Source organism: Oncorhynchus masou, chromosome 16 (assembly GCF_036934945.1).
Source record: "Oncorhynchus masou masou isolate Uvic2021 chromosome 16, UVic_Omas_1.1, whole genome shotgun sequence".
Lineage (NCBI taxonomy): Eukaryota > Metazoa > Chordata > Actinopteri > Salmoniformes > Salmonidae > Oncorhynchus > Oncorhynchus masou.
The window spans coordinates 29,181,474-29,196,084 of NC_088227.1; the positions used below are offsets into that span (position 1 = coordinate 29,181,474).

At 47.5% G+C, this 14,611-nt stretch overlaps 1 protein-coding gene across 10 annotated transcripts in view; it reads left to right on the forward strand.

The window, feature by feature from the left end:
- Nucleotides 1-14,611, forward strand: part of LOC135557796 (1-phosphatidylinositol 4,5-bisphosphate phosphodiesterase beta-1-like) — a 232,148-nt gene that overhangs the window by 102,352 nt on the left and 115,185 nt on the right. For all 10 annotated transcript variants that reach the window (XM_064991408.1, XM_064991409.1, XM_064991410.1 and 7 more), the window contains exons 4-5: nucleotides 10,344-10,475; nucleotides 11,891-11,970. In XM_064991408.1, coding sequence (XP_064847480.1) covers nucleotides 10,344-10,475; nucleotides 11,891-11,970 — 212 coding nt within the window. The remainder of the gene's footprint in view (nucleotides 1-10,343; nucleotides 10,476-11,890; nucleotides 11,971-14,611) is intronic.

The window sequence follows — 14,611 nt, forward strand, 5'->3', positions numbered from 1 at the left end:
ACCTCCCAGGTCTGTGTTTGAAAATCACTGCCTGACTCACTCTGTGGGGTACAGAGTGTTGCTTTTTATTGTTAATTAATTTGTAAAAATGTCTAAAAACATAATTCCACTTTGACATTATGGGGTATTGTGTATAGACCACTGACCAAAAATATAAATGTAATCCCTTTTAAAATGAGGCTGTAACAAAGCAAAATGTGTAAAAAGTCAAGGGGTTTGAATACTTTCTGAAGGTACTGTATGTGTACGGCACCTGTTAGATATTGGGGCTTCCTGGGACGAGCCAGTTAGCTACCATGCTCGAAATGTAATGGTCACATTAGCTCCTGCTCATTGACAGTTCTTTGCAGACAAATCACGAGTCTACAGCCATCAACATACTGTTGTCTTGCACATTACATCTAATGTGCTTCCTTATTTCTATCGCCAGGAACTTCCATGTATTGATATTGAAATGCAAATGACGAATCACAAATGTACAGCCATCAACATACAGGGTATGTAAATGGAAATAAGAATTTCTTCTTAACTGACTTGCCTAGTTAAATAAAGGTTCAATTAAAAAATGTAAATAATAATCTATTGACAGAATAAACACAAATCAACTGGGATCGCTGACTGGACAGTCCTTTATTTAAAAACGCAAAGAATTATCAACTCAAGGAGAGTTATGAAGTACAATCACATCTGTTACATTGGTGCCGAGACCAGTCTTCTTGTCTTTGCTGGACATCTGTTACACCTGGGAATGATTTACCCATAATTCATCTCCATTTACTCCAGGCGTTTTCTGTCCCACCCCACCATCTTGCCGCTCCACTAGTCAACAAGGCAAATCCACCTGCAGGACTGCTGCTAGGACATGACAATTACACTATTCTTAAAACATGGTTGCATGTTGCTCCTGCTGAGCCGGAGTGCCAGTATTTTGGTGCTATCATGCCGATTCCTTGTCACTCAGCTTGACAAGGACAGCGACAGAGTTGGCAAAAGCACAAACAGGTCTGGGACCAGGCTAGTTTCACCTGGGTGCAAAGAGGAGTAAAAACTCAAAGAAACTCCAGCACACTTGACATTCTTCAAAACAACGTTTGGGTCAATAGTTCCTGGTCTAAAACCTTCAAGTAAACTTTGAGGGGTTTTGACCCAAACTTTAGTTTGAGATCCACATGGTGGATCGTACATCTGGTGTGTTGGAGTTTCTTCCTCCATGACTTCTAGAACTCTTACTTCTGGTCCTCAGATACCTTCACGCTCCGGTGAATTCTGATGTTGTTCTTATAATGAACTGGCATTAAAGAGACTCAGTGTGAAGAGAAGAGGTCAGCTGTGTGAGGTCTGGAGGTGAGCAGATGTGTGAGGTCTGGAGGTGAGCAGATGTGTGAGGTCTGGAGGTGAGCAGTGAGGTCTGGAGGTGAGCAGTGAGGTCTGGAGGTGAGCAGATGTGTTGAGGTCTGGAGGTGAGCAGATTTGTGAGGTCTGGAGGTGAGCAGTGAGGTCTGGAGGTGAGCAGATGTGTGAGGTCTGGAGGTGAGCAGATGTGTGAGGTCTGGAGGTGAGCAGATGTGTGAGGTCTGGAGGTGAGCAGATGTAGTCGCTGGAGCCACGTACACGGCGGTGGATAAATGGATAATGAGGGAAAGTAACGCTATCATCAGATGAGGAGTAGAGAAACTGAGATGTTTGGGATCGTCAAGTATGAGAACAGGAGTCAGGGGAAGGACAAGGTCAGAAGACAGCTTGCAGACAGACACTCTCTCTCTCTCTGTGTGTTTTGATGCTCAGAACTGTGTGTGTCAGTGGGCAGGCAGGCGTCTGTTTGCGCCTGGGCAGAGACAAACGTGTCTGCATGAGTGTGTGTTTTTTGTATATGTGTGGTGGTCGTGTGTGTGTTTGGTTTTACTATCCTTGTGGTGACCAGAAGTAAAACAAGGAAAAGTCATGACATTTTGCCGGCCCCCAAAAGGAAAAAGGCTATTTTAGGCTTCTGGGTTAAATTTAGGTTTAGGGGAATACAATTAGGGCTAGGGTTAGAATTAGGATTAGGTGTTAAGGTTAGAGTTAAGGTTAGGGTTAGGGTTCGGTTTAGGGTTTGGTGTTACGGAAAATAGGATTTTGAATGGGAATCAAGTAAAACAGAGCTGTGTGTGTGTGTGTGTGTGTGTGTGTGTGTGTGTGTGTGTGTGTGTGTGTGTGTGTGTGTGTGTAAGGGTAAGGGTTTGCGACAGTCCAGGGAGCAGGGAAGGCCATCCCTTCAGGCTGCATCACCCTGCTGAGAGGACCACTTCCCCTGTACTGAATATTTAAAATGACTGAGCACTGTGTTCCCACGCTACAGCTGAAAGCAAGCAACAGACACCCTTATTCTCAGGCACACCTCCCAACACACACCAATCTCTTTCTCTCTCTCTTTTCCTCGCAAACACAGACACAGAGAAATAGTCTTGAAGGGGTAATACACACACATAGGCTTGAAGGGGTAATACTGCCCCCCACTTGGCTCTAAATCTCCCATCGCCGCGGCAAAAGGACCCTCAGGCACGCCGCCAACTGCTCCCATAATGCACCAGCGCAAATTAAATCTCAGGGCTGTTCTCTCTCTCTCTCTCTCGCTCTCTCTCTCTCTCTCTTCCTCTCTGTCTTCTCAACAACACACAGTCAGCTGTAGAGGTATGGAAATGAACTTGTCTTATCCTGTTCCATCTACAAGTTGCATACAAAACAATATCAAAAGGCTCCGCTGTTCAAACAACAAAAATCCATCAGTGAAATATGCATTTGATGTTCTGACACGTCTTGATGTGTCTCAACACCAAACCCTTCTCATCTCATCTATCAGAGTCCCATCGCTACCTAGGGGCACTTTGCTGTTCTATGTTTTAGCAAATTGAAAGTGATTTTTCAATCCACTGATTGATGACGTGGCTACCATTTTTAACATCTAAGTGCGGCAAGATTGATTGGTCATATAAATCAGCACTTTTCAGCTTATCGATCTTGCTGGTCTCCGGTCTCCACCCACTGCTGTGCAGCACAACTCTCCCTCTGTGTGTCTGTCTGTGTATAGTACAGGCAGAAATCTGTTTAGGATGCTTTCAGTGGAGGATGAGGTTTGCATTCATTTGCAGAGTGCTACTTTACTGTATTTCTGCAAAGCACCTGCATATAGTATACTATCTCTTTATCTATCAGTATGCTGTACAGTACATGTAGACAGAAGATGTTTCTCTGGATGTCTGCCATGGCCTCAAGATGATTCTAGACAATTCTAGCAATAATGGCTTGATCCAGTTGAAACAACATTCTATGCAGCCTCATCTAACTTTGGCATATGCTTCATGAAGAATGGAAGAACTTTGTTCTTAGCACATCTGAGAGACAGTAGGCGTGAGATGTTTCTCCAACCATCCATCTCTTTACACTACAGTAATCAGTAGGGAATTAAACCTATATTAGACAACCTTTCCAAGAAGTAAGGCCTGTCTTTGTATTTGGCAAAAAAAAATGAAGGCTGTCGTTCCTCAGACATTGTGTGTGTGTGTGCGTGTGTGTGTGTGTGTGTGTGTTTTACATTTCTGTCAGACAGTGTGTGTGTGCGTGTGTGTGTGTGTTTTACATTTCTGTCAGACAGTGTGTGCTCAGTATATACACCCAGGGGATTTGATTGGAGGGCGTCAGGGGACATATAGGGGACGTTTATCAGTGTGACACGGCACGGAATGCTTTTTGTTTGATTGGGTGAATTTGTTTCCGCGGCAAAATGCTTTACAGACTATTTTTGTTGTGTTAATAATTATGCTAGCGGAACCACTTTGCTGCCCTGATATCAGAGGGGAGATAAATATCATGTTCGTTGTTTCTGGTGCCTTGGAGGCAGAGCCCAGTCGCTCTGCCATTACATGGTTTACATTGTGATGAATGGTTGTCTGTATGTTTCGATGTCATGTAAAATGTGTATTTTACACTGCAGCAGACAAGCATCGTTACTGAATGCGGAGGCATCATATAAACCATTTCACTGGTCATACAAGTGTGAGCAACTGGGTATTGAACACAGGTATTTTGCCCCTCGACCATGTTATCCAACTGAGCTAAAGCCTATCGGAATAGTGTCATGAAAGGTTACTTATTACGAAAGCATGGTTTACCCAACCTCTGGTGCTATACAGACCCAGTGTCTCTCAACCTCTGGTGCGTAGAGACCCAGTGTCTCACAACCTCTGGCGCTATACAGACCCAGTGTCTCTCAACCTCTGGTGCGTAGAGACCCAGTGTCTCACAACCTCTGGTGCTATACAGACCCAGTGTCTCTCAACCTCTGGTGCTATACAGACCCAGTGTCTCTCAACCTCTGGTGCTATACAGACCCAGTGTCTCTCAACCTCTGGTGCGTAGAGACCCAGTGTCTCTCAACCTCTGGTGCTATACAGACCCAGTGTCTCACAACCTCTGGTGCTATACAGACCCAGTGTCTCACAACCTCTGGCGCTATAGAGACCCAGTGTCTCTCAACCTCTGGTGCTATAGAGACCCAGTGTAACTCAACCTCTGGCGCTATAGAGACCCAGTGTCTCTCAACCTCTGGTGCTATACAGACCCAGTGTCTCACAACCTCTGGTGCTATAGAGACCCAGTGTATCTCAACCTCTGGTGCTATAGAGACCCAGTGTCTCACAACCTCTGGTGCTATACAGACCCAGCGTCTCACAACCTCTGGTGCTATACAGACCCAGTGTCTCCCAACCTCTGGTGCTATAGAGACCCAGTGTCTCACAACCTCTGGTGCTATACAGACCCAGTGTCTCTCAACCTCTGGTGCGTAGAGACCCAGTGTCTCTCAACCTCTGGTGCTATACAGACCCAGTGTCTCACAACCTCTGGTGCTATACAGACCCAGTGTCTCACAACCTCTGGCGCTATAGAGACCCAGTGTCTCTCAACCTCTGGTGCTATAGAGACCCAGTGTAACTCAACCTCTGGCGCTATAGAGACCCAGTGTCTCTCAACCTCTGGTGCTATACAGACCCAGTGTCTCACAACCTCTGGTGCTATAGAGACCCAGTGTATCTCAACCTCTGGTGCTATAGAGACCCAGTGTCTCACAACCTCTGGTGCTATACAGACCCAGCGTCTCACAACCTCTGGTGCTATACAGACCCAGTGTCTCCCAACCTCTGGTGCTATAGAGACCCAGTGTCTCACAACCTCTGGTGCTATACAGACCCAGTGTCTCTCAACCTCTGGTGCTATACAGACCCAGTGTCTCTCAACCTCTGGTGCGTAGAGACCCAGTGTCTCACAACCTCTGGTGCTATTCAGACCCAGTGTCTCACAACCTCTGGTGCTATTCAGACCCAGTGTCTCACAACCTCTGGTGCTATACAGACCCAGTGTCTCTCAACCTCTGGTGCTATAGAGACCCAGTGTCTCACAACCTCTGGTGCTATACAGACCCAGTGTCTCTCAACCTCTGGTGCTATACAGACCCAGTGTCTCACAACCTCTGGTGCTGTACAGACCCAGTGTCTCTCAACCTCTGGTGCTATACAGACCCAGTGTCTCACAACCTCTGGTGCTATACAGACCCAGTGTCTCACAACCTCTGGTGCGTAGAGACCCAGTGTCTCACAACCTCTGGTGCTATACAGACCCAGTGTCTCACAACCTCTGGTGCTATAGAGACCCAGTGTCTCACAACCTCTGGTGCTATACAGACCCAGTGTCTCTCAACCTCTGGTGCTATACAGACCCAGTGTCTCTCAACCTCTGGTGCTATAGAGACCCAGTGTCTCTCAACCTCTGGTCAATCCACAGATGACATAATATAGGAGATACATTTACCACATGCAGTACATTCATAACAACATGCAGTACATTCATAACAACATGCAGTACATTCATAACAACATGCAGTACCTTCATAACAACATGCAGTACATTCATAACAACATGCAGTACATTCATAACAACTTGCAGTACATTCATAACAACATGCAGTACATTCATAACAACATACAGTATATTCATAACAACATGCAGTACATTCATAACAACATGCAGTACCTTCATAACAACATGCAGTACATTCGTAACAACATGCAGTACCTTCATAACAACATGCAGTACATTCATAACAACTTGCAGTACATTCATAGCAACATGCAGTACATTCATAACAACATGCAGTACATTCATAACAATATACAGTACATTCATAACAACATGCAGTACATTCATAACAACATGCAGTACATTCATAACAACATGCAGTACATTCATAGCAACATACAGTACATTCATAACAATATACAGTACATTCATAACAACATACAGTACATTCATAAGAACATGCAGTACAGTCATGGCCAAAAGTTTTGAGAATGACACAAATATTAATTAAGTCTGCTGCTTCAGTTTGTATGATGGCAATTTGCATATACTCCAGAATGTTATGAAGAGTGATCAGATGAATTGCAATTAATTGCAAAGTCCCTCTTTGCCATGCAAATGAACTGAATCCCCCCCAAAACATTTCCACTGCATTTCAGCCCTGCCACAAAAGAACCACCTGACATCATGTCAGTGATTCTCTCGTTAACACAGGTGTGAGTGTTGACGAGGACAAGGCTGGAGGTCACTCTGTCATGCTGATTGAGTTTGAATGACAGACTGGAAGCTTCAAAAGGAGGGTGGTGCTTGGAATCATTGTTCTTCCTCTGTCAACCATGGTTACCTGCAAGCAAACAAGTGCCATCATCATTGCTTTGCACAAAAAGGGCTTCACAGGCAAGGATATTGCTGCCAGTAAGAATGCACCTAAATCAACCATTTATCGGATCATCAAGAACTTCAAGGAGAGCGGTTCAGTTGTTGTGAAGAAGGCTTCAGGGTGCTCAAGAAAGTCCAGCAAGCGCCAGGACCGTCTCCTAAAGTTGATTCTGCTGCGGGATCGGGGCACCACCAGTACAGAGCTTGCTCAGGAATGGCAGCAGGCAGGTGTGAGTGCATCTGCATGCACCGTGAGGCGAAGACTTTTGGAGGATGGCCTGGTGTCAAGAAGGGCAGCAAAGAAGCAACTTCTCTCCAGGAAAAACATCAGGGACAGACTGATATTCTGTAAAAGGTACAGGGATTGGACTGCTGAGGACTGGGTGAAGTCATTTTCTCTGATGAATCCCCTTTCCGATTGTTTGGGGCATCCGGAAAAAAGCTTGTCCGGAGAAGACAAGGTGAGAGCCACCATCAGTCCTGTGTCATGCCAACAGCAAAGCATCCTGAGACCATTCACGTGTGGGGTTCCTTCTCAGCCAAGGGAGTGGGCACACACTCACAATTTTGCCTAAGAACACAGCCATGAATAAAGAATGGTACCAACACATCCTCCGAGAGCAACTTCTTCCAACCATCCAGGAACAGTTTGGTGACGAACAATGCCTCTTCCAGCATGATGGAGCAACTTGCCATAAGGCAAAAGTGATAACTAAGTGGCTCGGGAAACAAAACATCAATATTTTGGGTCCATGGCCAGAAAACTCCCCAGACCTTAATCCCATTGACAACTTGTGGTCAAATCCTCAAGAGTCGGGTGGACAAACAAAAACCCACAAATTCTGACAAACAATCAGTCAGGATGTGGCCCAGAAGTTAATTGACAGCATGCCAGGGTGGATTGCAGAGGTCTTGAAAAAGGGTCAACACTGCAAATATTGACTCTTTGCATCAACTTCATGTAATTATCAATGAAAGCCTTTGACATTTATGAAATGCTTTTAATTATACTTCAGTATTCCGTAGTAACATCTGACAAAAATATCTTAAGACACTAAAGCAGCAAACGTTGTGTAAATTGTGTCATTCTCAAAACTTTTGGCCACGACATTCATTACATTCATTACAATATACAGTACATTTCATAACAACATGCAGTACATTCATAACAAATTAAGCCATAACTTGAACATTAATGACAATGATTCATGAAGCCTGCCCCAAGTAATGTAATGGTTTGTGACAGCTCGGTGTGTGTGTGAGTGTGTGTCTGTGTGTGTCTGTGTGTGTGTGTGTTCAAATGTGCGAGTCACTGCGTGCGTGTCTATGTGTGTGTCTGTGTGTGTGTCTGTGTGTGTGTCTGTGTGTGTGTCTGTGTGTCTGTGTGTGTGTCTGTGTGTGTGTCTGTGTGTGTCTGTGTGTGTGTGTGTGTCTGTGTGTGTGTGTGTGTGTGTGTGTCTGTGTGTGTGTGTGTCTGTGTGTGTGTGTGTGTGTGTGTTCAAACGTGCGAGTCACTGCGTGCGTGTCTATGTGTGACATCATAGCTGACGTTACCAGAAGCCGGTCTATGATGCTGAGCCGCCAGGTCCAATGGACTTATGACGATGATGATGATGTGTTGCTCATCTCCATTCTGTCAGCTCCTAAAGTCATATCTCTTATTTATCAGTTGCGTCATTCAGCCAGCCGCCCTCAGTGAAGTCAGACTAACTGAGCATGTCTGCCCCAAACCTGCCACTCAGTCTCTCATACAGGGAAACAGACGTTTCCTGCTGCAGTGTAATGGCGATAACTGAGAGCCCTTTGCATTGTAGCCTGTGGGGACACGTCCAGTAACTCACCTCATTAACCATTTTCAGATGCAACCACCTCGAATATACTGGGATACCATGATACAACAACATGCATGTGCTCCCACACACACACACACACACACACACACACACACACACACACACACACACACACACACACACACACACACACACACACGTACACACACGTGTACACACGTACACACACACACGCACACACACACACACACACACACACACACACACACGTACATACACGTACACACACACACACACACACACACACACACACACACACACACACACACACACGTACACACACACACACACACACACGACACGTACACACACGCACACACACACACACACGCACACACACACACGCACACACACACACGCACACACACACACGTACACACACACACGTACACACACACACACGTACACACACACACGTACACACACACACACACGTACACACATGTACACACACACACCCACACACACACACACACGCACACACACGTACAAATCAAATCAAATCAAATTTATTTATATAGCCCTTCGTACATCAGCTGATATCTCAAAGTGCTGTACAGAAACCCAGCCTAAAACCCCAAACAGCAAGCAATGCAGGTGTAGAAGCACGGTGGCTAGGAAAAACTCCCTAGAAAAGCCAAAACCTAGGAAGAAACCTAGAGAGGAACCAGGCTATGTGGGGTGGCCAGTCCTCTTCTGGCTGTGCCGGGTAGAGATTATAACAGAACATGGCCAAGATGTTCAAATGTTCATAAATGACCAGCATGGTCGAATAATAATAAGGCAGAACAGTTGAAACTGGAGCAGCAGCACGGCCAGGTGGACTGGGGACAGCAAGGAGTCATCATGTCAGGTAGTCCTGGGGCATGGTCCTAGGGCTCAGGTCCTCCGAGAGAGAGAAGGAGAGAATTAGAGAACGCACACTTAGATTCACACAGGACACCGAATTGGACAGGAGAAGTACTCCAGATATAACAAACTGATCCCAGCCCCCGACACATAAACTACTGCAGCATAAATACTGGAGGCTGAGACAGGAGGGGTCAGGAGACACTGTGGCCCCACCCGAGGACACCCCCGGACAGGGCCAAACAGGAAGGATATAACCCCACCCACTATGCCAAAGCACAGCCCCCACACCACTGGAGGGATATCTTCAACCACCAACTTACCATCCTGAGACAAAGCTGAGTATAGCCCGCAAAGATCTCCGCCACGGCACAACCCAAGGGGGGGGGCGCCAACCCAGACAGGATGACGTACACACACGTACACACACGTACACACACACACGTACACACACGTACACACACACAGCTCTGTGGCTCTTCCATCTTGAAGAGCTGATCATTTCTGACCAAATTGGTCTAATGTGTTACCTAGACAACCACAGGCTCCACATTCTCAGGACGTCAAACCGTGATCTGGTTCGTTGATTAGGTTGTTGATGTCATTTCAGAGGTGCCAGACAGTGGGAGTCATATCTTCCTGATACTTCCTGGATTTGGACTTCCAGAGAGTCACAAAGTCAAAGATCAGGGAGGGTGGATTGTGGGGATTCAAGACTGCTAGAGCTGCCGTGGTTGTAATACTGCATGTGTGAAATGCATGAAGCCATGTGTACGATGTGGGCGAGGGAATGGATACAGTATTACAACTATGTTGTTGTGGAATTGACAAGTTACTTACCTGCTGTGTTATTGTGTTTCTGTATCTAAATAGGACATGAAGCTGCGAGAGCTTCTGGACGTGGTGGGGAAGATGGAGAACAGGATGCTGACGGTGGTGAGCGGACCAGACATGGTCAACATCACATATCTCAACTTCATGGCCTTCCAGGAGGAGATCGCCAAGGTAAATACACATTAATAACACCTCTATGAAACATAAATAAGGTATTTAGTACACATGAATAAAGGTTTTATTATGGGTATCGTGGATTTAGTTGATATTCATTTGACCAGGTAGGGTAAAGAAATATATATTTATATTTAACCTTTATTTTACTAGGCAAGTCCGTTAACTTCTTGATGCACCCATGCCTTTAGCGGGATCATTTTCGTCAACATCCGCTGAATTGCAGAGCGCCAGGTTTCAAAAAAGCTTTTCGGCGAAAGCATACCAAGCGTTTATGTAAGGTCATCTCTCTCAGCAGACAAAACATTACAAACAGCTAGCAGCCAAGTGGATTGGTCACGAAAGTCAGAAAAGCAATAAAATGAATCGCTTACCTTTGATGATCTTCAGATGTTTGCACTCACGAGACTCCCAGTTACACAATAAATGTTCCTTTTGTTCCTTAAAGATTATTTTTATATCCAAAATACATCCATTTGGTTGGCACGTTATGTTCAGAAATCCACAGGCTCGAGCGGTCACGACTGGGCAGACGAAAATTCAAAATAGTATCCGTAAAGTTTGTAGAAACATGACAAGCGTTTTTTCTAATCAATCCTCAGTTTGTTTTTACAATATAATATATATGTTTTTACAATATATAATCGATAATATTTTCTCTCTCTCTCCTATTTCCTCAGGTTTTCACCTGCAATATCAGTTATGTTATATTCACAGACAACATTTTGACAGTTTTGGAAACTTTAGAGTGTTTTCTATCCTAATCTGACAATTATATGCATATTCTAGATTCTGAGCCTGAGAAATAGGCAGTTTCATTTGGGTACATTGTTCATCCAAACATCAAAATACTGCCCCCTACACTCAACAGGTTAAGAACAAATTCTCATTTACAATGACGGCCTACCCTTGACAAACCCGGACGATGTTGAGCCAAATGTGCGCCGCACTATGGGACTCCCAATCACGGCCGGAAATGAGCCAGGGACTGTAGTGACGCCTCTTGCACTGAGATGCAGTGTCTTAGACCGCTGCGCCTCTCGGGAGCCCATAAATTAGTAATTTAGTCATCTTCGGAGTTTGGCCAACACTTATATTAAGATATTATGAATAAGGGATGTATCAAGTGCTTATTACTAATTAATGAATAAATACGCTATTTCAGTCCATGAAGTGTGAGTTATTTAAGCTAGTTAGACCTACACTGAACATATCATTCCTCTATTGTGTAATTATAAGATCTGGTGTGTGGGTGGCTAGTTTGCACCTCCAATAGACCTTCTGCTATGTTTCTTCCCTCTGATAGTGTGTGTGTGTGTATGTGTGTGTGTGTGTGTGTGTGTGTGTGTGTGTGTGTGTGTGTGTGTGTGTGTGTGTGTGTGTGTGTGTGTGTGTGTGTTCTTCCGGTGCAGGAGTGGGCAGAAGAGTTGTTTGGCCTGGCGTCTAACCTACTGGCCCAGAACATGTCCAGAGAAGCATGCCTGGAGAAAGCGTAAGTCCCTGGACACATCACACCATCACACACACACACACACTAAGAGGTAGCGGTGCTGTTCATATCCATCAGAGTCCTTCTGGGGTGGAGGGTCACTCTGCCCCACTTCACATCGCTTCACACTACTCATATCCAGAGAGAGAGAGAGAGAGAGAGAGAGAGAGAGAGAGAGAGAGAGAGAGAGAGAGAGAGAGAACAAGAGAGAGACAGAACAAGAGAGAGAGAACGAGAGAGAGACAGAACAAGAGAGAGAGAACGAGAGAGAGAGAGAACAAGAGAGAGGGTGGTGGAAGGAAGAATGCGGGAGAGAGTGGAAGTGTCACACCCTGACCATAGTTTGCTTTGTATGTTTCTATGTTTTGGTTGGTCAGGGTGTGAGCTGAGTGGGCATTCTATGTTACATGTCTAGTTTGTGTAGTTCTATGTTTGGCCTGATATGGTTCTCAATCACAGGCAGATGTTAGTCATTGTCTCTGATTGGGAACCATATTTAGGCAGCCTGTTTGGTGTTGGGTTTTGTGGGTGATTGTCCTTGTTTCTGTCGTGTGTTAGTTTGCACCAGTATAGGCTGTTTCGGTTTTCGTGTTACGTTTTTTGTTTTTGTAGTGTTTGTGTTTAGTTGTTTTCATTAAACATGAATCTAAATAGCCACGCCGCATTTTGGTCCGACTCTCCTTCACATAAAGAAAACCGTTACAGAATCACCCACCACAACAGGACCAAGCGGCGTGATAACAAGCAGCAGCAACAGCAAAATAAAGACTTCTGGACTTGGGAAGAAATCCTTGACGGGAGAGGACCCTGGGCTAAACCAGGGGAGTGTAGCCACCCCAAGGTGCAGCAGGAGAAGAGGAAACAGGAGCAGCTCAAAGAGGAGCTGGAGGCAGCGAAGGCAGAGAGGCGCTGGTATGAGGAGGCAGCACGGCGGCGTGGATGGAAGCCCGAGAGTCAGCCCCAAAAATGTCTTGGGGGGGGCTCTCAGGAAGTATGGCGAAGCCAGGTAGGAGACCTGCGTCAACTTCCTGTGGTTACAGGGGGGCTAGAGAGACCGGGCAGGCACCGTGTTATGCTGTGAAGCGCACGGTGTCCCCAGTGCGGGTGCATAGCCCGGTGCGATACATTCCAGCTCCGCGTATCGGCCGGGCTAGAGTGGGCATCGAGCCAAGTGCCATGAAGCCGGCTCTACGCATCTGGTCTCCAGTGCGTCTCCTTGGGCCGGCTTACCGGGCACCAGCCTTGCGCATGGTGTCCCTGGTTCGCCTGCATAGCCCAGTGCGGACTATTCCACCTCGCCGCACTGGCAGGGCGACCGGGAGCAGGCAACCAGGTAGGGTTGGGCAGGCTCGGTGCCCAAGAGCTCCAGTGCGCCTGCACGGTCCGGTCTATCCGTCACTACCTCCACGCACCAGCCCTCCGGTGGCAGCCCTCCGCACCAGGCTGTCTCTCCTGCTCATCCGTACAGCTGCTCCCGCCTGTTCAGCGCAGTCAGAGCCTTCCTCCTCTCCAGCGCTGCCGGAGTCTCCAGTCTGTTCAGTGCAGTCAGAGCCTTCCTCCTCTACACCGCTGCCGGAGTCTCCCAACTGTTCAGCGCAGTCAGAGCCTTCCTCCTCTACACCGCTGCCGGAGTCTCCCGCCTGTTCAGCGCAGTCAGAGCCTTCCTCCTCTCCAGCGCTGCCGGAGTCTCCAGTCTGTTCAGCGCAGTCAGAGCCTTCCTCCTCTACACCGCTGCCGGAGTCTCCCGCCTGTTCAGAGCTGCTAGTCTGCAAGGAGCTGCCAGTCTGAAAGGAGCTGCCAGTCTGCAATGAGCTGCCAGTCTGCAAGGAGCTGCCAGTCTGCAAGGAGCTGCCAGTCTGAAAGGAGCTGCCAGTCTGCAATGAGCTGCCAGTCTGCAAGGAGCTGCCAGTCTGAAAGGAGCTGCCAGTCTGAAAGGAGCTGCCAGTCTGCAATGAGCTGCCAGTCTGCAATGAGCCGTCAGTCAGCATGGAGCAGTCAGAGCAGCCAGTCAGCATGGAGCAGTCGGAGCCGTCAGTCTGCCAGGATCCACCAGTCAGCCACACTCTTCCAGATCCGCCAGTCAGCCACACTCTTCCAGATCCGCCAGTCAGCCAGACTCTTCCAGGTCCGCCAGTCAGCCAGGATCTTCCAGGTCCGCCAGTCAGCCAGGATCTGCCAGATCCGCTAGTCTGCCAGGATCCGCCCCTCTGCCCGGAGCTGCCGGAGTCACTCAGCCCAGAGGCGCCAGAGCCCCTCAGCCCAGAGCAGCTGTCCCTCTGTCCCGAGCAGCTGTCCCTCTGTCCCGAGCAGCTGCCCCTCTGTCCCGAGCTGCCCCTCTGTCCCGAGCTGCCCCTCTGTCCCGAGCTGCCCCTCTGTCCCGAGCTGCCCCTCTGTCCCGAGCTGCCCCTCTGTCCCGAGCTGCCCCTCAGTCCAGTGGGGTCATGTAGTAGGGTCGGCATGGTTAGGAGGCCAAGGAAGCGGACAAGGTGATGGACTAAAACTATGGTGAAGTGGGGGCCACGTCCAGCACCAGAGCCGCCACCGCGGACAGATGCCCACCCAGACCCTCCCCAATAGGTTCAGGTTTTGCGGCCGGAGTCCGTACCTTGGGGGGAGGGGGGTGGGGGTACTGTCACACCCTGAC